Source organism: Phallusia mammillata, chromosome 5 (assembly GCF_965637545.1).
Source record: "Phallusia mammillata chromosome 5, kaPhaMamm4.hap1.1, whole genome shotgun sequence".
NCBI classification, from domain to species: Eukaryota; Metazoa; Chordata; class Ascidiacea; order Phlebobranchia; family Ascidiidae; genus Phallusia; species Phallusia mammillata.
The window spans coordinates 12184283-12208601 of record NC_137256.1 but is presented as its reverse complement, the minus strand read 5'-3'; the positions used below and the strand labels follow the sequence as shown (position 1 = coordinate 12208601).

General features: G+C 38.7%; 3 protein-coding genes across 5 annotated transcripts; all 3 read right to left on the bottom strand.

Moving 5' to 3' along the window:
• Positions 1–476: 476 nt before the first annotated feature.
• On the bottom strand, positions 477–3718 carry LOC145230523 (uncharacterized). Its single transcript, XM_080095965.1, has 3 exons — positions 3031–3718; positions 2819–2952; positions 477–2758 (listed from the first exon to the last, which is right to left on the bottom strand). The coding sequence occupies exons 1-3, from the start codon at positions 3137–3139 to the stop codon at positions 1274–1276; spliced, it is 1728 nt and encodes a 575-aa protein (XP_079952091.1). The 5' UTR covers positions 3140–3718; the 3' UTR covers positions 477–1273.
• A 3566-nt stretch (positions 3719–7284) lies between these two features.
• Positions 7285–13925, bottom strand: LOC145230495 (chemokine-like protein TAFA-2). Of its 2 annotated transcripts, none has more exons than XM_080095928.1 (4): positions 13701–13925; positions 13212–13382; positions 10190–10326; positions 7285–8406 (listed from the first exon to the last, which is right to left on the bottom strand). In XM_080095928.1, the coding sequence occupies exons 1-4, from the start codon at positions 13819–13821 to the stop codon at positions 8395–8397; spliced, it is 441 nt and encodes a 146-aa protein (XP_079952054.1). In that variant the 5' UTR covers positions 13822–13925; the 3' UTR covers positions 7285–8394. The 2 variants fall into 2 exon arrangements, with proteins under 2 accessions (XP_079952054.1, XP_079952055.1); XM_080095929.1 differs by having other exon boundaries at positions 13707–13925.
• A 2011-nt stretch (positions 13926–15936) lies between these two features.
• Positions 15937–23948, bottom strand: LOC145227554 (prolyl 3-hydroxylase 2-like). Of its 2 annotated transcripts, XM_080092406.1 has the most exons (16): positions 23558–23948; positions 23383–23488; positions 23221–23318; positions 22806–22936; positions 22563–22731; positions 22329–22499; positions 22146–22274; positions 21963–22084; positions 21650–21860; positions 19371–19507; positions 19034–19273; positions 18810–18905; positions 17102–17252; positions 16627–16817; positions 16260–16400; positions 15937–16198 (listed from the first exon to the last, which is right to left on the bottom strand). In XM_080092406.1, the coding sequence occupies exons 1-16, from the start codon at positions 23622–23624 to the stop codon at positions 16142–16144; spliced, it is 2217 nt and encodes a 738-aa protein (XP_079948532.1). In that variant the 5' UTR covers positions 23625–23948; the 3' UTR covers positions 15937–16141. The 2 variants fall into 2 exon arrangements, with proteins under 2 accessions (XP_079948532.1, XP_079948533.1); XM_080092407.1 differs by lacking the exon at positions 22146–22274.
• Positions 23949–24319: the final 371 nt, after the last annotated feature.

Here is a 24319-nt window from a genome sequence, read left to right as displayed (position 1 = left end):
CACAAATGTATTAATTTGAGGCCGCATTACAGTGATGCGCGGATCGATTACTGCAGCGTGGATGGGCCTGACAAAATACTCACACGTTGTGTTTGTGAGCGGAACCCTCGTTAATCAACCAGGACGCCAAACTGTCTCAAAACCCGTGAGTTAATCGCCCAAAGATTTTTGAGCCAAGGTGTGAGTGGCAACGTGTGCTGGCTGCTCACACAAAGGCAGCTGTGCCTACAAACTTTCGATGACGACGCGATGCAGCAAAATGCCACACTAAGCCGCAGATGCGCTAGCATTTACGAGGGTTGAACATATAGCCCCAGATTCGCATTAGCGGCATAGTTTTGTCGAGATGGAATTTCCTTCAACCGCAGTGTTCTGCTGTACCTGGTGTTTGTTTGTAAACAGCAATAAGCAAAACACTTATAGTTTCAGCGGTTATGCAAACAATTGGGAGAAATGGCTTTCCATAATTGTCGTTTTACTGACATTGCTGTAATAAGGAGCCCGTCATCGGACAGTCAAATGTTTTTCAAAGGAGTTTAAAATGTTTTTACGTCCAAAACAAATACGCCAACTGATTACTTAGTTCGATGATGTTATACAAACAGAAACATTTTCTTTTTGTCTTACTGATACCTACAACAGAAGTGCGTTTGCCATTAAACTTTTTAAACGACGTCATGTGTTTCAACCACTTTTATTCGTTAATCAATGTCAGTGTAAAAGTTGTGGGCAACCAAATTTAAATAGGTGACTTGCAGTCATTTGTCGAAGTGTGACAAACAAACGTGGGTTTCAGGCACAGTTCTGTGATTGCTTATTTTGGTCACAGCATCATTAGTGTGCCACAAGCGTATTACAGCCGTTTCTAACTCGCTTAAATAGAGCTTCAGGCGATCTTTTAGCGAGGCAAGAATCATGTTTAAACACGCCCGAGTTGATTACCACATTCCTCATTTTATGGACGGCGGGGCTGAACTCGATAATATCAGGACCGAAAAGGCGACAAAATACAGCGCGGTCAAATTCCTTCGCCCATGATTAAGCGAGGTCGCATTAATCTCCATGCTGGATTGTTCTGAGTCTGAGCTAAGCAAACGCAAAATACCAAACGAGTCTGGTGGGTAAACGGTTAACGGGGAACGTAAAGTAAGCGCAGCCTTCACAAGGTCATGGCACGATCACAACAACAAATCATCACAGTGAGTTGTAGGCATTGGTATTACCGGTAGCGAGGCTAGCGCAGTACATTTCACGTTGTAGACACTGGACTGTACTACGTTCCACTATATGTCACAATCCCTTCTATTGCAGTTTTAGTGTCATTAACGATAGTCAAGTCCCTGCTCCCCCGTTTCATTCCCAAGTACTGTGTAAGATTTGTTTGGTAAGCGACGTCCATCGTGTGGGAAGATTGCTCATTGTCGCTTGGTGCTCCTTCCACCACGGAAGAATGTAAAGTCGAAGGAGTATTTCTCTGTGAAGCGCTGTTGCTTTCATTGTCGTATTCTTTGCCTTCTCGTTTTGCCATTGATTCTGTTTCCTCATCTGACCATCCAGCGTCCTCCTGAATGTCTTCTAATTTCGTCCGACGCTTTCTCTTTGACGAATGTGAGGAAGAGGAAAGTGAGGACGGTGATACTGAAGAAGAGGAGGAATGACATGGCGAGGATCTCTGAAAGTTGCTCCCGTGAAGGGCTGCCGATCCACCAGACAGACTACGCGACGGAGAAGCCTGACGGTCATACCTTGATGCCTGATGGATGTTATTCCTTTGTTTTAGTTTTGGGGAGTTTGTATGTGGTTGGATTTCAATTTTCGGTCTGTGATAGGCGCATGAGCAAGGAACGTTGTCTTCATAGTGCTCTACGGACGGACTGTTGCTATGACTGCTATGAACAGGAGTTTGTGATGTTGGTCGAGATCCAGGTAATATCACGTGATGGTGTCGGTTACACTGTGAGTGATCAGCATAACACCATTTACATGGCGACTGATCTCTACGGAGTAACGGTTCCCGATAGGAAGAATCCCACGGTGCATCATGATAATCGCGGTGGCGCGCGGTCTTTTTCTCTTTATCTAAGGACTCCTCTAATGCTGAATGGGGTCTTCGTTGTTCAACACGCGGAGACCCGTCGTCATTTGGGGTATGTGCTCTGGTAAATTTGGTTTTGGAAAGGCGATATTGTTCAGAACTCATTTGTTCATCATTTAGTGGCGACTCATGATAGCTGTCATAGCGGCGCTGAGAAATAAGTTTGATGCTTGAGAGGCTTTGTCGGGACTGATTGATATTTGGTGAGCTTTGTGCACTTGACCTGTTTACCCGATCTTCGTACCTCTCACTTTGTCGACTTAAAAGGGCCCGACTTCTCACTGGACTTGATTCAGCGGAGCGTAATTTTGTGGTTCCTGTTTTTGTGGCGTTGTGCACAGATACTGTTACGTAAGCCGAACTGCTTTTTTGCTTGGTAGGTGATGATGTTCGCACAGACTCGACTTCTACTGCAACCGAATTGTTCTTGCCGCTGTTCTGGGATAGTGAAGATGCGGCAGATGACGTTTGCTGTGTGCTATGGTCGCCTTCTGGCCTGGCAAAACAATGGGCGTCGTTTTGCGTTGCTGTTGATACAACCACTGACGTTGTAGTTGAAGTACATGTTTGAAATTTCGTGACAGCTGCGCTTACTTGAACATCAGTGGCAAGACTTGCTGGCAAATGGTTGTTGCTTTCGTACAGATTTTTGCTTGCACTCTCCTGAAAAGATCGATGTTAAAAGATTAGGTACAAAAGTCCTAAGGTTTAAACTGTGCTCACGTTACGCGTTGAAAGCTTTTCAGAGCGGCCGTACTTGCCGTTTCCGCTTAGCTGATGTTTGGTTTTGCGAAGGGACTTTTTTAGTTTCCGGGCTTGCTCCTGCGTGGCGCTGTCACGGGACGCAAGAGTCGAACCTGACACAAAAACAACAAATACATTAAGTCGTAGCTTTTTATTTCTAAGTCCTAAGTTGTGACTCGAGCTTCGTTTACCTCGACTTTTGATGATCGGCACGATATCAACACACATACAAATGATAAGGGCTGCAAATGCGCCCACGAGCAGAATGACAGCGGTAATGATCACGTGGGTGTGGATCATGGTCACGTGACGGTGATTGCAAAAGCGGTCCCAACTTTGTATGATGTGGTTCACCTTGTCTTGATATGTCAACCGGCACCGGCATTTAGCGGAAAGGTTCGTTGGTTTGACAAAAGCGATGACGTGGCCACCCAGTCGGTCCGGCGGCGCCTTATGCTGCCTTTGCCTTTAAAGTCTGCCCAACAACCGTTTCACGACGCCGCGTTATCGCTCCACAGGTATTTCGTGATGTCTCCAGGTGAACTTTGCGGGTAGTTGGTTTCTTCTCCTGCTCATGCTTTACGCCATAGGATTTTTGCAATTAGTTGCAGAGAAAGTTTTATCATGTTACGGCAAGAAGTAAATGCCGAGTGTTTAACGTAAATTCACCATAAAATGTGCTTGAAGACAAAAAAGAAATATCTGATAAGACACAACAAATGTAGCCTAGCTAAGACTGATCACTCAAATATGAACGCACGTTAAGCTAGTTGCGATTGCGTTACCCCCCTTCTTTCCTCCTTTCACACTAAAAATAAAGCAAAATTGGCGAAGAGAACAATACGTTTGACCTTGCTTGTTACAAATCTTCCAGTAATTTGACCGTTGGTATTTATTCGCCTATATATAGTTGGTAACGACAAATGTTGCGTGAAAAGCGTTTTTACTTGTTAATTTATACTTATTCGTTGAAAACGTTCCGCGAGAGTCCAGCGCTTGGGTTGCTTCTTAAAACAACTCGAATCCGTATTTGATCTCGTGAGCTGCAGCGTTATCAGCTCCATATCGGTCACCCGTCACTTCTCAAACTGCCCATGACGCCCCACACTTCAAACCAGCCAACAAAGCTAAGCCCAATCTTTGTCAGTTACCGCCTGCCAAATGCAAAACCTCGAAACTGTGCGCAAGCGCAAACAGGAATTGTGAAAATTTCACATATATCGCGTTTCATAGTATCTTGCTCCTTATCGTGGAAGTTAGCAAATCACACCACGTTGATACAGAATATCGCACCCTTTAGACGATTGACAATAACTCAACGCAGATGCACAAAAGTGTAAAACAAAGACAAATGATTGCGCGGTAGAGTTACGGGAGTACCATTAAAACAAGATGTAATGCTTAGCGCTATCCTAATTTTGCTATGAGAAATCAGGACTTTTTTCTTCCCTGCGCAAAAGTACTTGTGTTGAAATACCATGCCATATGTTTTTCGTCGGCATATTTGCGTTGTCCCGTGTAAAGCTATGACGCTGTGGGTCGTCAGTACCTAAAAAGGTACGCGGCGTTTCGAAAGCAGGCGCCCCGCGCATCTGTAGACAATTATTTGCTCTCCGTCACGTATCAATTTGAAATATTCGCTTCCCAGCGCGCGACGACGACACGCTTTAGCGAACACGGCCAATGGCACGTGACGTTACCGCGAAAGCGTTTACTGTTGACGTACACAAACAAAATGGGTGATTTGTCTGCCCCAAACTGCCTGTGGATTGCATGGTTGGTTTGATCTCTACTAATTGCGCAATCCCTCCTAAATTCTTTCATGTTTGTCTCAAAGCTTAAAATAACGAAATATTCTGCAATGAACATTTCTGCAATATGTACATTTGCAAAATTACTCGTCTGGTGCAAAAACAGTTAAAACCCGGATGCCAATAACTTGCATTTAAACATTATCGCACTTATTGCGTATTTTAATCTTCCCTGTCCTCTGCGCAGTTTATGGTAACGTGTTACGTATATGACAAAACACTTTTAAAGCGTCAAATCAAGCGGACATTTGTCGAAAAAAATACCAAAATTGCATTGCGTCTCTATGACCAGTTTACAGGAAACTTTTCTTTACTTTTTTACTTTACCGTGCAAAAGGTATGAATACTTCGCTGAAGTATGCATGGTCCGGCTGCGGGATTCCTGTTCATTTACCTTTAACGATGTTATTACTACTAACGGAAATTATGCATCGTCAGCTTCATGCAGTTGCGCGCTTGTGGAAGTGACACGTGTTTACAAACCTTCCTGAGCAAATAGGATCAACTCGGGATAATCTGCTGAAAGCTAATAATTGCGGGCCGCAGGTTGACGTCAGCACGTGTTTTCTCCTCAAATTGAACACGGTCGACAATTTGCTTTGTCCACATTTGTGTTGACACTAAAACTAAGCTTCAGCTAATCGTTCCTACGCGTGGCCAAAAACTCATCAATACAACACCTGGTAAGTACAACTAGACGTTTTAACCACTTGCCCCCTCCCTTAAGATATTTTTGTATGTTTAGTGCAAAAAGAACAAGATGAAATATCCTCGTGGAATTTTAGAACAAAGTCATCAACAAGTAATGTGTTTATAGGTGTATGTAAGTTTTCATGTATATTTAACAATTATTAATGCAGCGGTTATTAAACTGGGTTCGGAGGTTAATTAAGCAATTTTGCTGGAGCCACCAAGAGTTTTAAGTCTATCTACAATCTATTTAATATCTACTAAATCTGTATAAATCAATCAACGTAACTATACAAAACTAGCTTATCTTTATCTTTCTGTGGAAAATGGAAACATTAGCCCTTGTTTGTTATTACAAGCTTTCGTTCTCTAAAATATGCATTCAACTGTGTGGACAGCGACTCTTCGAGATAATGGCAAAGGGAACGTTATGAAAATATTATTGAAAAGTTTCAGACGTACTAAATTAATGGAACAAAATATACAACGTAAACCTTGTTTAAAATATTAAACGCCTAGTGTAATGTACTCCATTATTTTATCTCTAGTCAGGTCGAAGAGGAATTGGAACAGGTCGCAAATATCGTCTGTCTTTGTACCAAGATCAGTCTTCAGGACAGACTAAGCACCTCAAACATTGCGGTCGCCTCATAACACACATCTACCGTCTCTGTTGAAATAAAGCCTATTTGAACCATCGGTGCGTGAAATCGTGCACAACCGGCATTTGCGAGATCGCCAGGTACTAAGATTAAGCGAATTTACAGGACTTGTGAGTTGACTGTTTTGTGCCCTTGGCGCTAAGACATTGTAACACAACCGAACCAGTAATGTATTAAACTACGTGTCTCCTGCGACAGTCTGTGAAACCAATTTAAAGGCAATCTTTCAGTAAAAAGTTGCTTATCGTTCTCATGTCTCCTGCGTTAGTCTGTGCACGTAGTTTGAATTTAAAGGCGACATGTTAGCAAATACTCTTTACGTTCTTAAAAACAGGTCTGTCGAAAAGTTGTCTGCATTTTTAGCTCGCAACCTATCCACACGTCTATTAAAAAGTTTCGTTTGCTGATGCAGTGTGAGTATAGTTTCCTTTCATTGCCCCCATTGGAAATGGAGACAATACGTAACTTGCTGACATAAAACAAACACTTTTCCGACTGTAAATTTCAACGTAAATGGTACACAAAACTTTTCACTACATTTTTTGCTCGATGTGGGCCCACCATTGTCTGTACTCAGGCGTCTGGAAACGAGCCGAAGAGCGAATAGTCAGTTATGCCGCGTCGTTAAACTCCAGCACTGTGTACCTTCCTCTCACTCCACCAGACAGGCGCGCTCGTGGTTTTGACGGCGCTCGGTTTTGTTTTCACCCAATACATCTTAAATGCCTCCAGTCAAAAATGCCTGGCAAGCACAGGCGACGACGACGGCGTTTTCTCGACACTAGCGCTGAGCCGTGTATCAGCGCTTGTAATCTTTTCACATTAAAATTGCCTGAAACAGCAACCTTTCGCGGGCTAACGAATCCAGTTTTTCTGATACTACCCGTGATGGAAAATTTAGACGCTCGAAAGTGACTGTTTATTGCTGGAACTTGATGCCAAACGGCCTCTAAAACCTTTTGGTCGAATGTCAAGAGTAAAAACTGCAGCAAAAGTGCCACTCAAATAATAGGTCTTTCGTTCTGAGGAATTTGTAAAACAATCCACCCATAACAGAAGTAATTTAATTTTCGGACAAGTTGTGGGACCTTCACAAAAGTTAGTGTACAATTTTTCTTTCTCCTAGTGAAATAACTTAACCATTTTGGGGTATTTATTGGCACCTAACCTATCGTTTTCCTCACACAATAAACTAAAAGGTCTGGTTTGAGAGATAATAACTCAATTATAAATCTGAAAAATTAAATGTCTTAATCAGCTTTAAATGAAGAAAAATCTCGGACACGAAACAAATTTATCCCTATTTCTAAATCAAATCTGGGCAAAAAACATGCAAACAAATAAACACGGGTAAGTACAAAGACAATTTAAATTTGTCCAAGTACAAAGCATCACACATATAAAAACTAAACAAAAACAAAAAACTGTACTTAACACTGTGCGGACAAGAAAATGATAATAAACAAAAATGAATTCGTATTCACTGCCTGCGATTTGGAACAAAAATAAAAGCGCAACGTAAAAATAAACTATAAGATGGTCAATATCAAATGTTTTAAATGCCAAAAATAGCGTTGCACTTTAAGCAGGGAGAAACATGATTGATTTGCTAATCAACACTCTTTGAAAAAGTCGGTTTTCGAAATAATTTATAAACTGCAGCTGCATCCAAGTTTTGTATCCGTTAGACTCCATAGCGACTCCTTGCGGGACAAATGAAGCGAGTTTGTGACCAGCCAGGCGCAAGTAACCTCATTCGACGCCCATTAGCGCATATGTCCCATTGCATATATATACACGGTAATGGTTACTTAGGTCGAAGGACACTAAAATGACTCATGCCTGTATGTAAATTTGACTTTAAATGCAAGCTCATTGTTGCAGTTTAGTGATTTGACAAATATTAAAGATAAATAAATGTCACATAGAAAAAGTCATTCATCGCCTGTCGCCTGTCTATTAACTATTTTAAAATATTTCATAATTATCTCATTTTTCTTTGGTATGAAAATAATGTGGCTTTTTCCGAAAGTTTACCGATTGGTATGTTTGGTGGGATCACAAATTATTTAAACATGCTGCAGTACCATCTGGAAAACTGCGGCGCCTTTAAACCTTCTCATTGGTGTTGTGACCAAGTGTTTTGCGAATCCTGATGGTTTTCAACCTGTCCAGCTTGATCAGGAACATGCAAAGTCGATTCAGTACGACATTAGGCACATGGGGTAGATCACACGAACAGGTAAAGCAAGCTATAAGCGTTGTAGCCGGGTGCGTGTGTCCAGTTTCGCGTTTGATGACGTGGTCTTTGATTGCCATGGGAGAAAGAGAGAAAGAGCGAAGGAGGAGGATCGTTTGTAGAGCGATGATTGTGTTGTTATTCCGCCCCATATCATTCGGTCACCTGTAGAGGCGATAAAATAAATGCATAAATAATGCATGCCACTGCCGATTTCAACAGACAAGACGCCTGTTTCTTTCGTGTCTCTGCACATGAAACCCTGTCGTACCAAGTGTGACGTGCACAGCACGGGGGCGCATGACCGATGTTATTGTACATGGGACTCAAACACGAGTGTCCTTTGCTGAAATCATGTGGGATGATTCACATGATCCAAATATTGACAAAAATACCCACAGTACAGCCTTGACGTACAGTTAACGTCGGATCACAAATATGGTCTGAATATTTTATAGCTAGGAAATTACCGAATGATTCCTACAAAGTAAATCACTTGATTAACTTGAATGTGACCGACTTACAAATAAACTATAATGTAGCCAACTTACGACAACGTTTTATCAGAAAGTGACGTTATGCACTATAAAAAGCAGCAAAATACGCTCCAAGTGCACTTCTTAAAGATGATGGCAAATTTTGTATGCCTAGCAGAATAGGATAATGGGATTTTAATGTACTGTGGTCAATTGAAATACATCGGCTACTGTAGTGCAGTTCAATCAGAGTTGACAAAAAATCATATTTTTGATCTTCTGATCTTATCCAAATCTAATATTCTGTACAGCTTCGATTGCAAATTTTTGAATACACTTTCTAAAATTAAACCTTTTTCCAAAAGAAATTTATAATAGTGTCAAAAACGGGATTAAATTTTTATGCATACAGTAACTTGATCACTATCGTGTAAAATTTTGGTTCATCACTACGCCCGGTGTAATTGACAATAAAGTTTCTTGCGAATCTATAGAGCAGGGGTTCTTAACCAGGGGTAAGTGTACCCCTTGGGGGTACGAAGCATCAAAGCCGGGGGTACGATAAAGGGTAAAATTTTATGCTATTTAGGCATATTTGTGAATAATGCTTAAGAAGTTACTTTGTTGTACAGTATCCAGAACGGGATAGTTTTGTACTACATACAATACTGTTTTCATGCATGCATTCAACATACAAGTTATAGATACACTGAGTTTGATTGTTACAATTTTATTTACTTCGGCCATTGTAGACAAAAAATACAAGAAAATGTATAAGAGTATAGATCAGGGGTTCTTAACCTGGGGTGCACGCACCACCAAGGGGTGCGAGAACTCTTCCTAGGGGGTGCGGGGATGCTGAATCATTAAGGTTGGTAAGGTCTATTCTATTTAAGCAATTACAGAAGGGGGAGCGAAGATTGGTTAGTGATTTGAAAGGGGGTGCGAAAATTGGTTGGTGATTTGAAAGGGGTGCAGCAAGGAAAAAAGGTTAAGAACCACTGGTATAGATCGAGGAACGACTATGGTGCTTTGTTGCCATGTTAACCACATGTGGATGTTAGGCTAATTTATTATCTTGGCTGCCAGACTTTATTCAAAGCAAGATGCATTTTTCCAAATAATTATGTAAATTGTATATTGGGTTATTTTAGTATGGCTACATTATTTAACAGTACTATAGTGTATTTTTTTTGTAACAATGTAATTAGATGGCTTTCTCTCGTTAATAATTTTGACTTAGTCTTAACATTCTTGAACTCGACGTATTTTTCCCAAAGTATTAGCTGCACCATGCTGGAAAAGTAAAGCAGTGTGCTTGCCAGTGCATAAGTTTCACCACACCTGCCAAAACCCATTACCATCAGACATAAAAACCGCGACGAAAATGAAAAATGATCAACGATGTCGTACGGTATGCGTCAAAATCCTGATATAGGCTTACATTACTGCAATGACCAAGAGCATATTACCTTGATGGTTTTTATCTGATCTCCCTTAATACATTGCCACCCTTGAACCAATCCATTCGTTCCGACTGAAACACTGCATGTTTCATCATCGAGACATGGAGTCATGTCGCACCATCGTCCCTCTCGTTTGATGCTATCTGCGAAAGCATGAAGACAATGTTTTGACGTTGCGCCTTGCAGTTCATTTGTGGTCCATCGATTAAGTTTCCCGGCATTATTACGCTCGCCGCCGTCACTAGACGATGGATATTGGACGAAAATAAAATAAAATAGAGCATGATGTATTTTGCTGTCAGGCGGACAACCGCAGAACCAAGCAAACTGCCAAGCTTGGCATGATAATGAAAAATATTCACGAAAAGGGCATTGTCATATACGATCTCTTAGTTACGTTTCGTTTTAGGTCAGGGCGATAATGATATAGCATAAAATACAATTTTGGAACATTTTTTTGTATTGATCTTTTCATTTTTTCATTTTTTTCATTGATTGATAATTCGATATTTTGAAAGAACGGAATGATTTTTTACTTTTTTTCCTGTTCGAAATGTGCTAGGAACAACAGATATAATCATATAAAGTACGTCCAACATGCAAAAGTGTGTTTAAAAGTATTTTACAAAGCCAAGTAAGGCACAAAGCAAGACCTGGACGGCTTTGTTCTTTATGTAGTTTCGTAACAAGACAAGTCGGGCGCAGTTGATCGATACCGTCGATCGATTATAATTCAACGACGACAGGGCAGCATAGTTGCGCGTGTGCCCCAATAACTTTCCCAAAGTATAAAACAGGCTACAAAATGCAAATCTTAGGAAAACGGATACTTCGTCTTTCATTTAAACACCAAGAATACTACAGCAAAAAGAACCCGTGAGTCAGTAACCCTTTGACACGGTTCAACAGCGATTGCAAGACATTCGTGTTTGCAGCGCACGACGCGTTAAGGACTGACCACAGGTAACCTTAACAAATGCGATAAACCTGCATTGGAAGAACCCTTCGCCAGCAAAAGAACCGCTGCGCCTCTCATGAATCATTCAGGGACAGAATAAGGTCGTGCTCAATAAAATAAAGACCAAAACGGATCAACGAATTAACTTGAAACAAACGAAACGACAATTAACGTAACAACCACCTTCGACTAGGTGTATTTCCTTGGAAATTGATCCTAGGTTTAAGGTGACACATAACCCAAAAGTAGTGGCATTCAATAGAATAGCGTATATACGCGTTGACATTGTATTCAAATTAGAAGGTAATCCTGTCGCACGTACCCCTTTGGGACCAAAGTACTAAGGACTTCTCTAGTACGTTTGTTTATTTTCTAATGAGTAAAAAACAAGTAGTACAATACAGGAAGAAAAATAAATAACTTAGGTTTGAAACAAAATATCCAATTTCATTTCTTATCAAGTTAATTAGTTTTAAATTTTTATTGGGCGTATCAAAGCGCTAACTGGGCAATAATAAGATTTCCCCAAAAATCACTCACAAGAAAGAATCACTTGAGATTGAATAAAGACAAGCTACCACGTGAAAAAGGGGCAGCAAGCAGAAAATCGAAACGTCTGTTAAGTGGGTTACCGCACCAGACCAACACCGTGTTTTGAGTGGCAATTTAGGGTTTTTGGCAATTTCTTTACGAGAAGTGTTGTTTATCGATTATCATCAAAGGCGTGACACAAAGTGTACATAAGTGCTCTCCACGTTATTCTGTTGTGACAGGGTTGTGACATCTGAAAATCGTCGTTATTGGAAATCTGCCACCCTTTATAACTATTCCCTTTAAAAGTACATTGATTTTTTCATAACTTTCGTGAAAAAAACTTTTCAGCAAAGGACCAATTTCCTCATTATTGCTCATTTCAAATGCAATTATTGATCTAAAAACACTGAACAACCTAAAAGAGCTAAGAATTTTATTGGTTATTGATCTAAAAACACTGAACAACCTAAGGAGCGCTTTACAACTAATAAATGTTACTTCATTAAGGTGATATATGCGATTGGAATGACAAAAACACACAAGTTATTAATTTCATTCGTAGAACACCAAAAAAATTCATCGGCAAACATTTGAAAGTTTGGTTTTTAATCTGGTTGTTATGATTACACGAGCCTTTTCAAATGTGTAATGAGATTTTTGTATTTCTATTTTAAAATTTAAACACTTATAGCTTTTAAGCAATTTGCAAAACAAAGTGCAACTAACATGAATTTTTATAAAATAAAAAGTATACTTTCTCAATTTAACAGTGTTTGAAAAAACAGAAATAGGGCTGGAAAAAGGGAATAACAAAAGACAATAAACTTTGCAGCAGTGCCAAATTAATAAAAAAAGTGTGTTTAGATATTAGATATGCCTATAAAATATAAATGGGAGTTGCAAACTGGCAGAGTTTATGCCCATGCGGAAAAAGTAATCCTCAAATGTATACAATCCTGACCTGGGACCATTCCACATACAAGAGTGGAAAATGCACTGAAAACCAAATAATGCCATTAATTTTTCACGAAGATATAAGAAAGACCTTAAGAATTTTTTGGAGTTTGAATTGCCTGATAAGACGTTATGCCTTTATTTGCGTAAATTCGGGCAATCATACAGACACGAATCGTTTGGTTTAAAATAAAATCATTGTAACGAGCGTCTATGGAAAATTTTATTTAAGGAACGTGCATGGTTTGTTGCAAGCTACACAATACCGAAAACGAACCAATTTTCTCGTTGGTTGTTAACTTTTTATCTATTTTTTTCTCAACATAAAGCCCCCTATTTAATCAATTCTCTCACAGTTGTTGGCGCTGCTCCGGTGAAAATTACCCATTAGCTGTACTTACGGCTAGAGCCAGTAACATCTGTTCTTGTGGAACACGAGACCAGAGGTCCTCAAATTAAAAAAAATTATTCCGCAAATTCCTGTGGTCCGTGAGTATGTCTAATTATTATTTTAGTTGCAAATTTATCTTTTCATGACATCAGAAATTTTACAATGATAAATGTGAAAACTTAGTAGCCCACCTGGCACACAGGAAGCTTTCGCCCTCGTTGTCCCGGCCGAATAGCCGACCTTGCACTCACATTGAACCCTTTGTAGTTGTTTGACGACTCGCTCTTTCGTACAGCATCGGTTGCTGACAACAATTTTACAGCTTCCTCCTGGACCCTCGGACAAGTTGTACTCGCGACTGTCTGAAAATATCATAACAAAATATGAACTATAATTTATATATCGTTTGAAGAAAAACTGTAGACTTTTATTTAAAACAAGTCCAACGTGGTGCATAATTTTACAAAGCAGCTGTTTTGTTAGTTTGTCTGCAAGATTTTTTGTTTTTCAAATTTTGACGAGGCTATATCTTTTCATTGACTTTATGGTGGAAAATCATGACTGTATACAAAAACGTTTAAAAACAACCAGCAGGAAAGAAAATTGGTAACAAATGTGACACAAAAATATCCTCACATTTGTGTTGTTAAGTCAATCGATGTTAAATAAGTTGAACTCACCAGCACCTGTTTTGCCCAGCGTTGTTAATTGGGATTGCGCTACTCCAAGAAACAAAATAACGGCGTAAAGTGATCGTAAATCCAAGTCGAAGACCAAAAACTTCATGTCCGTTTTATGCATGGATTGATTGAACGTGACAAAAACAGCTGTAGATCTCCAGTAAAAACTGATTAATTATTCAACGTTAAGACAAAAATATGCAGTATTCCTATTTTAAATTAAAGGTCTGCTTATTACAATAAAATTACAAGTATATTAGTTAATTATTTTAACCGCACTAACTTTAATCCATTTTTGTACCATATGCAAGCTAACACTGCAAATAAGGCCAACTTTTGCTTATTCTGCTCCTGCTAAGCCCATGCTATTGTTTGGTTCTAACTAACATCGTCCTTACTCAATACTCTATTATTTCTCTTGGGAACAACTACGCAATGCTCACGTTGGGTTTGCTTTGTGTAGAAAGCGGATTGGCATTTTGATTGAGAGGGCACGAGACACAACCACCGGTCAATCCACGTACGATTTTCCCTTTTGTGTGAAAGCACCAACACAAAATCCATGAAGATAAAAACATTTGATTGGCAAGGTCGATAAAAGCCTCCACTTTGTTGCACTTGTTGTGAATACTAATAATTAAGCCTTCATTTGCTAATCAGAGCGCCTAACATTCCAAATACTGGTATTTTGTTTTTTTACAAAGCACAGCGTATCACAACGTTTGGAGGGTTTATAGACAGTCTTGAATGTTTCTAAAATCAGAGCTTGTTTCGTGGAAACAAAAAATTTCTTCTATTTCTAACCAAGTAATAAAAGTCACAATGGACACATTGGCTATATTTTTAATCAGTTTGGAAAACACTTTCGCAGTAATACTGTCGCTCATCTTGGAACATGCTTTGAGTTGAAAAAATTGCAAAATTGGTCTGTGAGTCATGCGAACAGTAAGCCTAATTAAATAGAACGCTGCCACCAGGAGGTTGTCAAAAACCTGCAAAAACCTGCAATCTAGGCTACTTGTAATTTTTCGGGTATCCTGTATTGCAAACCCTCTCCATGTCAACAAGCAGTTGTTTCCACAAGACGGACTGCAAGCAGTGGTTTCCGCAACTTATGCATGTTAGACTGTTTGGCAGCTATAGAAGGTTTAAATATAACGACACACTCACGCGCCTGCGAGCACACAACTCACGAGCCACGAATAAAGCGTGAAACGAAAAGCTGTTTCATAAAACTTGCAAAGTGCCTATAAATAATTAAGGTGCCGTAGCGGGTGGTGATGACGTTGTTTTGATTTGACATTGTGGCGTCTAGTCCTAGATTGGTCACGCGTCGACCTTTTGCCCCATAGCTCGCTGCCTGCCTCGTTGGCTTTAATAAAGCAGACACGATGATAATGACTTAATCGAAATCAGAGGCGAATAGGCAATTGATCACATACAGTGTTAAAGTGTGCTCGGCAGACAAATTTCAGAACAAGAAAGGCCGGTTAATTTTTTACATTAGCTTTTAGCTGCCGTGACAAAGACATTCCGAATTGCCGTGACAAATGTGGTGTATTGTTGTAGTATCTACTATGAGTTCTTTAACTTCTATGAGTTTCTTTAACTTCTTTTTTGTAATTCCGACACAATCGCGAAGGAATTGAGAAGGGAACCGAAGAACCGAACATAAATAATGTATCTACAAGTAAAGTTATTCAACGCCAATTGATACACCCGTATCATATGTCAGGAGTGGCATTTTTCTTTTAGGCGTTCATGCAGGACAACCGCTAAAGTCTTACACCTGAAATCCTTGTTTTGACATTCCCGATGAAATAGAAACCTTTTTTTTTGTTTTATTTTAAATGCAATATTTGTAACACAAAATCGATTTAGCATGAATATTGCAAATTTTAACAACACACTTTGAGGGGCATTTAGAAGTAGGCTATCTATATATCCGGAAATGAACCGATAAGCTCAACTCTGCAGACTAAAACTATTGCCATGTATTGGAAACTCAGTCATTTCAGAAACATAAATATGTGAAAGATTGATACCTTTTCCATACCGGAGATATCTGTATCATATGCAGCTAAATGAGATGCAAAAACAAAGCACTTTGAATGAGAGTGAAGGCACGCCCGACGTCGAAAATACCAAGCTTTAGATTTAACACGAAGAAATAACGGCCAAGTATAACTGTGTAGAATAAGTTGATTTCCTCGTTTAGCAAAAGGACTGAAGAATCTTATTAGGCAAGCGTCAATGTTTATTCCGCAAAAAGGTAATACTGCAGTTGTTTGACAATTTGAAATACAAGTGCACCGCGAGACAATAGAATGCTTTGCAGAAACAGTCAATAACTTTATACTCCACACAAGTCTCTCATATAGGTCGCATGGTCAATCTCATCTGTTGCATCTCGTATGGCAGCTGGAAAGCGACTTAAATTTCTATAACTCATCTCGTTCGCGCAGTTTATCCAACTTTTTCTTGGCTTCAATCCGTGACTGAAGTAGCAGAAAAATACAATAAGCACAACCGACAATTAAACGTATTTCATCGGCTTACCTGTTCATCATGGTTTGGGTCCTGGGTAAACCAAAGAGCCATAGCGCAGCGGCGCCCTCGCGTGATCGGTTTGACTCCATGAAGACATTCTTTGCCGGCGCAAAAGCTAACCAGTCGACCACATTTGGGTTTTACTTGGAGCTAAGCAACATTGTGGTCGATTTAAGCTGTAGGTTTAATGCCATCATAATCGGCTTAAAATCACAAGCAAACCATACAGCCAATGCATCAATTAAATACATTTAGTACATTGCCTTTACCAACCAATTCATTTATTTCGCACAAGGATTCAACTTTTCTTCTAAAGGTGAACAATCACACAGCTTTAATGAACAAGTTAGTTACTAGTTCAAGAAATGACACTAACCTTCACTCGTCGAGCGGTTGCGTCAGTCATTATAAATTCGCCACCATCAAATTCATCATTGAGATACATGATTGAACTGTAATCTCTCCATGTGTATGCGGGATTGTCTTTCACGCAAGTTCCGTCTTCCTTGAGAAGACAGTTGTCTCCGTGCACAGGATGACTCAAATCATCGCGGTCAGTTGATTGGCCTAAAACCGACAAGTAAAGTGATCAAAGATACATTTGGACTCTACAATAAAACAGGGACACTCAAGTGCCAAAATTTAGTCTACCCTCAACAATGGTTTGTAAGGCTTATTGTTACAGTACCTACAAAACCGCGAACAAATATCTAGGCGCATATTTTTTTTCAACAAACCAGGGTTGCATTTTTTTTAAATCTTTACATTTCGACCTTTTGGTAAATTAAGCGTACCCGACCGTAAAACTTCCCACATGAAACGTCACTATAGATACTATTTTACAATGTTACCTTTGATTGCGATCCTACAGACCAGGTGGGTGTAGTCAAAATATAACTCGTCCTTGAGTTTGAAGTAAGCCTTTACTTGAGCACGAACTCTTTCACTTAAATCGTAATACAGTTGCGCCGATCGAAATGGTAAAAGACCTTGTTCTGCAAGCTTCAAATAAAAAAATGAAAATGGACCGGTTGCAGCTGCTCCAACTCTTATATCACATAATTAACAAGGCTAACACGCAAACCAACGTCAAGTTATTTTCCGCAGACGAGACGTAATAAAGCATTCATTGTAAATAACAATGTAGCCTGCTTAAGCTGATATGCTGATTGCTAGATATAGGTTAAAACTAGAAGGGTGGCTCAGCAAATATTGCCATTGCACATACACTATAACCTATTTTGAAACGTTAATATATTCCATACACTTATTTTATATTGGGTCCCATACCACCCACTGTATTTTATAACCTTAGTTGTTTCTGCAGGCAGAAAGTCATGGGTCCCCCACACATGCAAAGTTAAAAAAACAATGCATTTCAAGAGATAATCATCAGTCAGTTTGGTGTTTTAAAAAAACACTGTGGGCAGTTCTTGGCTAAATAATCATGCTATTAACTGTTTAAATTATTCAAATCTGATTCAAATCATACATTGTCCTATTTATTTGTAGGAAAGAAGGGTTAAATCGTGGCAAAATAAAGTAAAACATGAAAATCGACACCTTAAATAGCAAATGCTACAAGCTGTCCAAATTTAATTTAATTCCGACACTGTTTAAAAAATTCACTTATTTTAGTGGTCTGGTTGGGTAAATGTTCAAGCTATAGGGTAAAACTTAACAATTGACACCTAAAAATGACATAATCTACTAACTATTCCAATTGCATCCAATTTCGACATTGTTTACAAATTTTACCCATTTTAGGGGTATATGAAGTATATGGTGAGGCTACATGGTAAAACACAACAACTGACATCTTTCAATGGCACATTCTGCAAGCTATACAAATTCCAGTCAAATCTGACACTGTTTAAACAACTAACCAATTTTAGGGGGCTAGAGGGTGAATATTCGGTCTACAGGGTTAAACACAACAATTAAAACCTACAAATGACAAATTCTACAAGCTGTCCAAATTTCAGTTAATTCTGCACTTGTTTAAAAAAATACCCATTTTAGGGGGTTAGTGGGGCAACTGATGGGGTTCCACACCCAAAGTATAAAGTATGAAACCACAATGACCCAATCAACATTAATGTAAAATTTTATCAAAATCGGCCAATTTTAAAATTATGACCACTAGAGGTGTTATTACCAACATTCGTTAACGCTTCTGATGTCACAAGGCTGTTAACACGCCTCTAACTGGCATGTGCAAAACAGTTCACCAAACAATGTACAAGCACAAGTACCATATGTTCTGCTGCCTTTATTATACCATTACACCACAGAAATTTTTCGTTTGTGGTGCGCAGCAACATACAAAAACGTTTTACACTTTGGGGTCTAGCGGGGTAAATACTGGGGTTATCAAGTTAAACGAAGCAGATGGCACATCTGCATAACTATATCTACCAACTGTGAAAGTTTCATCCAAATTCACCCAAGATTTCATGCCAAAAGTGCATGGACAAACTTCACCGGAGAAAAAAGAAGAAAAAAGAAACAGAGTGAAATCAAGATGCGTCCCCTTCAGGGAAGGGGACCCATAAATACCTCCACAGCTCTGTACACTGTAAGTCCTTCGAATAGTTCGTGTTCGGTGTGCGGTGATGCACGACCTCTGTATCCGTCACCAGACAATCCTCCAGCCTGTGATGACATGTCATTAAGGTGTCATTATACATGTTGTTAATGTCGAAGTAAAATGTGTGTTTCAAAATTACACAAAAGACTCACATTAGTCAACCCTTTAACTTCACCTGCAGATTTAAACCTACCAGTTCCAAATCGATGAGTTCTTGGCATTCATTATTTGAAGCCAGACCATCCAGGGCAAAACGCGTTGGTCCCAACATTTGTGTTGAATTTGCAAGCAATGTGACATAATCGTACAGAATCGGTCCTTCAGCAAGAGGTTGTACTAGTGATTGGCCATCACTGATTGTAAGAATTTTGTTGGAGTCGATAGTATGGTGCCCAATCGGTTTGTGAAGCAAATCACTTATGTCAACATCTTTCTTAAAAAACAAAAGAAGTTAAGTAAATTCCTCATTTAGCACAAATTTACTGGGGCATTTTGGCATGTGATCATACTAAACATGCTTTTTGGCCAACCTTTTGAAAATCATCAGCCTCTCTTCTTTTTCGTAGAACTTCCATTCTTTCATTGTGTTGATCTTTGGAATCAATGATGTCATTGTTTTTTTCTCTGCCGGAGCGATAGCTATTCTCTTCAACTTTTTCTTGAAGAACTAACCAAACAACAATAAGCTAAATTAAATCCAATCTTGTTTTTGTCATTTAAAAACTAGAAAGTTGGATTCTATGCCATATTTTATGAATTATACACCATTTGACAAACTGTTTGTTTTTGCATTTAGACGACTTTACAATGCACCAAACTGTAATAGTCAAACTTGTGATCATCAATTTTGGATAACCAACTTACATGTGTGTAAATAAATAGGTTTAAAGCAGTCTTTTTTGACCAAACAGGTAGAACAAACCACCCATACAGACAAAAACAAAATTAAGGAACAGACAAAAACAATATATGTCCCTTCAGGGAAGGTTATGAGGTGGTCTTTAACAACCGGTCACAGGTGGTCATTAACAACATGTGTGATAAGAAATATTACCCTTTAAGATTAACAAAAACACTATAGTATACAGCAGGGCTTCCCAAACTTTTTTGATCGCTACCCCTTTTAATTTTTGTATTGGTGAAAATGATAGTTTGGACATAAATTCCATGCAATCAAAAAGTTCGGTTTCGGCCGAATGTTCAAAAAAGTTCGGGCCGAAACGAAAACATCGAAAAACAGCGTATTCGGCCGAAATGTTTCGGCCAACCGAAACTTCGGTGCATCACTAGTTTCAACCGACACTTGTTCGATCAATGGCGTTACTACAAGCATGTTTGCACTTAGCTGGAAACGTTTTGAAACCGACGTAACTTGAACAAGGATGCTATTGTGACGTTATACAAAGGTACCCCCACACCCTATACTCTACGCCAGTGTATGGAGTACTTTCTGCAAAATCGGTACAGCTCTCTGCGACCCCTCAAGTTTGGGAAGCCCTGGATACAGCAGTGGTTCTCAAACTTTTGTACTGTCAGTGCCAAATTTAGTTTTTCAAGTGTGTAAGGAGCCGCATGAAAACAAATTAAACTAGAAGGGTGGCTTAGCACATATTGCCCTTGCACATACACTATAGCATATTTTGAAACATTAATATATTTACTACACTTATTTATGTTGGGTCCCATATTAGTCATCGTCTTTTATAACCTTGGTTGTTTCTGCAAGCAAAAACTCATGGGTCCCCACACATGCAAAGTTGCAGATAATGCATTTCAATAGATAACAATGAGTAAGTAGGATAACTAATTGAGGTTCAACACAAACAAACTTAAAAGTAGGAAACCACAATGACTCAATCAATAGTACTGCAAAATTTCAATCCAATCTGCCAACGTTTAAGATTTCAACCACTAGAGGTGTTTTGAGCAACAACCGTTAATGTTTCTGACGTCAAAGGGCTGTTAACAACCCCCGAACTGCAATGGCGCAATAACGATAATTGGCATACTTTACAAGCTATCCAAATTTTAGCCAATTCTGACATTGTTTACAAACTCACCCCTTTTAGAGGGCTAGCTGGTTAAATACTAGGGCTATCCGGACAAACAAAGTGGGATGCACATCTACATAACTATATCTACCATCTGTATAAGTTTCAGCCACATCCATCAAGCATTTGATGGCAAAACAAGTCAGACAAACTTCGGGGGAAAAAACATTTTAGGGGGCTAGCGGGGTAAATACTGGGGTTATCAACAAAAACAAAGTGGGATGCACATCTACATAACTACATCTACCATCTGTGTAAATTTCAGCTGAATCCATCAAACATTTGATGGAAAAACGAGTCGGACAAACTTTGGGGATAAGAAAAATGAAAGAAAAAAAACAAAAACATTAAATCAATATGTGTCCCCTTCAGGGAAGGGACCCATAAAAAGAATGCAGGATAACAGCAAACAACAAGAATCTGAATAGAAAGCTCCGCAATTCTGACTTATGAGACACAATACAATAAACAATTTTGTACGTAAACATTCACTGTAATAGATTGATTGGGTTGAATAATGCTAGTGTTTAAATATGCTAGATTGAAAACTTTTTTAAATATTAAATTTAGAAACATTGATAGCTTTTATGGTAATATTGATCTTTAGTGATTTACTGAGGTCTGGCAAGGGCTGCAATATAAGTAGTTGGGAGCCGCATGCAGCCACGAGAGCCGAGTTTGAGAATCACTGGTATACAGTACTACCTTACAACTTGGTCAAACAATAACAATGACATAAACAGATGAAACATACACACCTTCATTGTCATTGTTTTGTTCATGTAATTCTTCCTCTTTATTACCAAGCTCCGTTTTTGTAATATTTTCTTTTGGCTCACTTGCATCAACATCTTCTTTTGGATAAGGCTGCAATAGGGTTTCATCATAATCTTGTATACCAAAGTTCTGATAAACATATTTCAGTAACTCGGATTGAATCTGTAGTCTTGTATGGAATTCTACTGCATCCTGTCACAACATATAGAAATAAAGATCTGGTGCAACTGATTGAAAATTGGGATTCCCCATTTATATTACAATGATAAATCAACCAAAAAGTCGTATAATCACCTGGCGTGGACTAATGGTGGCAGCATTCATTTGCTGGTGTACATGAGCTTGCATCACTTCATTGTTGGAATGAAATAGTAAATATGCCTTGCTACACTCTATACTTTCATCATGTTTGTTCACTGAAATTGGGTAAAGTTTACCAGTCTATCATGCAAAGTTTCATAAAATTTCATGCAATACCTTTGCTGTAGGCAAATTGCAGGTAATGATAGTGTTTTGGCAAGTAATTTTCTGAAACATGTTTAATTGAAGTTCTTGCAAGTTCAACTGGACATGTCATATAACATTCCAACACTTTACGATAGTGAGCTGAAAAAATGTCTGGAATAGTTTACAGAGGACTGTGGGCACATTTCTAATTACCTATTATCTGTTGGTGAAAGGAAGGAGGTGTTTCAGGGTACTCTGTGCCCACATAAAATTCTCCTTCACATACAGCACGACATTCTTCTTCAGCTTTATAAAACTCTATTAAAGCTTGCTCAAAAAGTGATATAGCTTTGGAATATTCCTCTACATTGTATGCCTCAATGCCTGCAAATACCAAAACTGTTTAACAATGTTACCTGGTTGGTTTTTGAAAGTTGAATATGATACCTTTGTCAAAGAACACCTGGTGAGACTTTGCATCTCTATTGATGTACATGTAACTGGAAGAATTTCTGTGATTGTCATAAAATTCCATGTTCTTTTGCATCATAGAGTCATCAGGGTTATAAATAACGAAGCTATAGGTAACCTCCAAGGACTTTGCAAAATTTCCATTCTGTTCAGACACAATGAGTCAATATTCTGTTTTATCTATTTACATTTTACATGTTTTCTCTATGTTTATCTTACTCTAAAGTATGCTAGTTGAAGATATTTGTATATTTCTTTGCTCTTGAAGTCATCATTCACATCATCTGAAATCCTCAAAATGATCTTTGGATCTCCAAACAGTTTTTGTTCACATGACTCAATGCACATGGCTACAATAAATAAAGTTTTATTGTAAATGCCTGTTTCAATTCAGCATTTAGGATTCACATGCAATCAGTTTAAAGTTTAAGATAATAATGAATAACATCTTCCATCAAAAATATTTAAAAAATCATTAAAAAAGTACATTTCCAACCGGGAAGTAGCTTTCAGTTTTTGTTCAAAACTTCCAAGTGCAAAAAGATGCCTAATGTTAAAATGTTTCAATTTTATTTTTTGTGTCTTGATTTAAATTGCGTGATTTTAAGTTGCAAAATCAAATGATAAATTTCACCTTTGTCAATGATGAACTTGAAGTTGTTTGAAATTGGAAAAATTTCTTTTGATCCTGTACATTCTTTGGCACATTTTCCAATGCTTTGTTTTATAAACCTGTGCAAACAAATTGCAGTTTTGAAACCAGAATAGAAATAAGTAAAACAAAGATAATGAGTACTTGTAGTTGTCCAATGCTCGTTCAAGATAGTCAATACATCCTGGCCAGTTTTCATTCCAGTATGCTTCCAATCCATCAGCATATAACTCATCATATGACACGAAATCTAAAAAACCAGCGGTTCTTTTGTAACAATGCAGAAGGCAAAAACGACAGTACAAGAAAGCATGCCTACCGAGAGATATTGCAACAGGACAGAGTAAAGTCACAAGAAGCCATAAGTTGCTTATGCTGACCTTCATGATCTTGCATTACCTGCAGTATGCTACTTCAGTAAGTACACCTTCGGTGTGACTTTATTATTAAAATTGTCAAGAAATGGCATCCATGTGTTTAATGTGTCGCCAACGTGTTTTTACACCTCGACGCTAAAACAGACAGACATGAATAATTCGCTGCGTGAGTTCAAAGAGACGCAAAAGAAAAAATGCGAAACCTCCAGACAGGAAACGCTTTTTTAACTTTTGTTTTAAAAGATCAGCACATGTTTTGAAACAGTTTCCGTCGTCGCATATTTCATTCGACTCTCTTTATGACCACATGACATGCAAACTAGGATTGCAACGAATCGACAAACCGAATTAAAATCGGAGGAATCATTTGTGGCGTCAAAGTAAATTTTTTGGCGAATGTGTCAAAAACATACAATAACTTGTCAGTGTTGTTTATGGCAGGATTTGCCATTGGGACCAGGGCTGCCAATGAGAATTTCAACAAAACCCAAGACTCACAGCAAAATAACCCAAGAATTTAAATGAAAACCCAAGATTGCAAAAAGTGGTTAGAAATGCAATTAATTAGGAAATTTACTCGGTTCATTGACAAATTTTTGACAATTTACAGTCCAGAAATGCAACTTTACAAACTGGTAGGAAATGGTCAATGCAAGCAAAGGGAATATTATGTTCAATAAAATATGCAGCAATCGCCAGTTCAC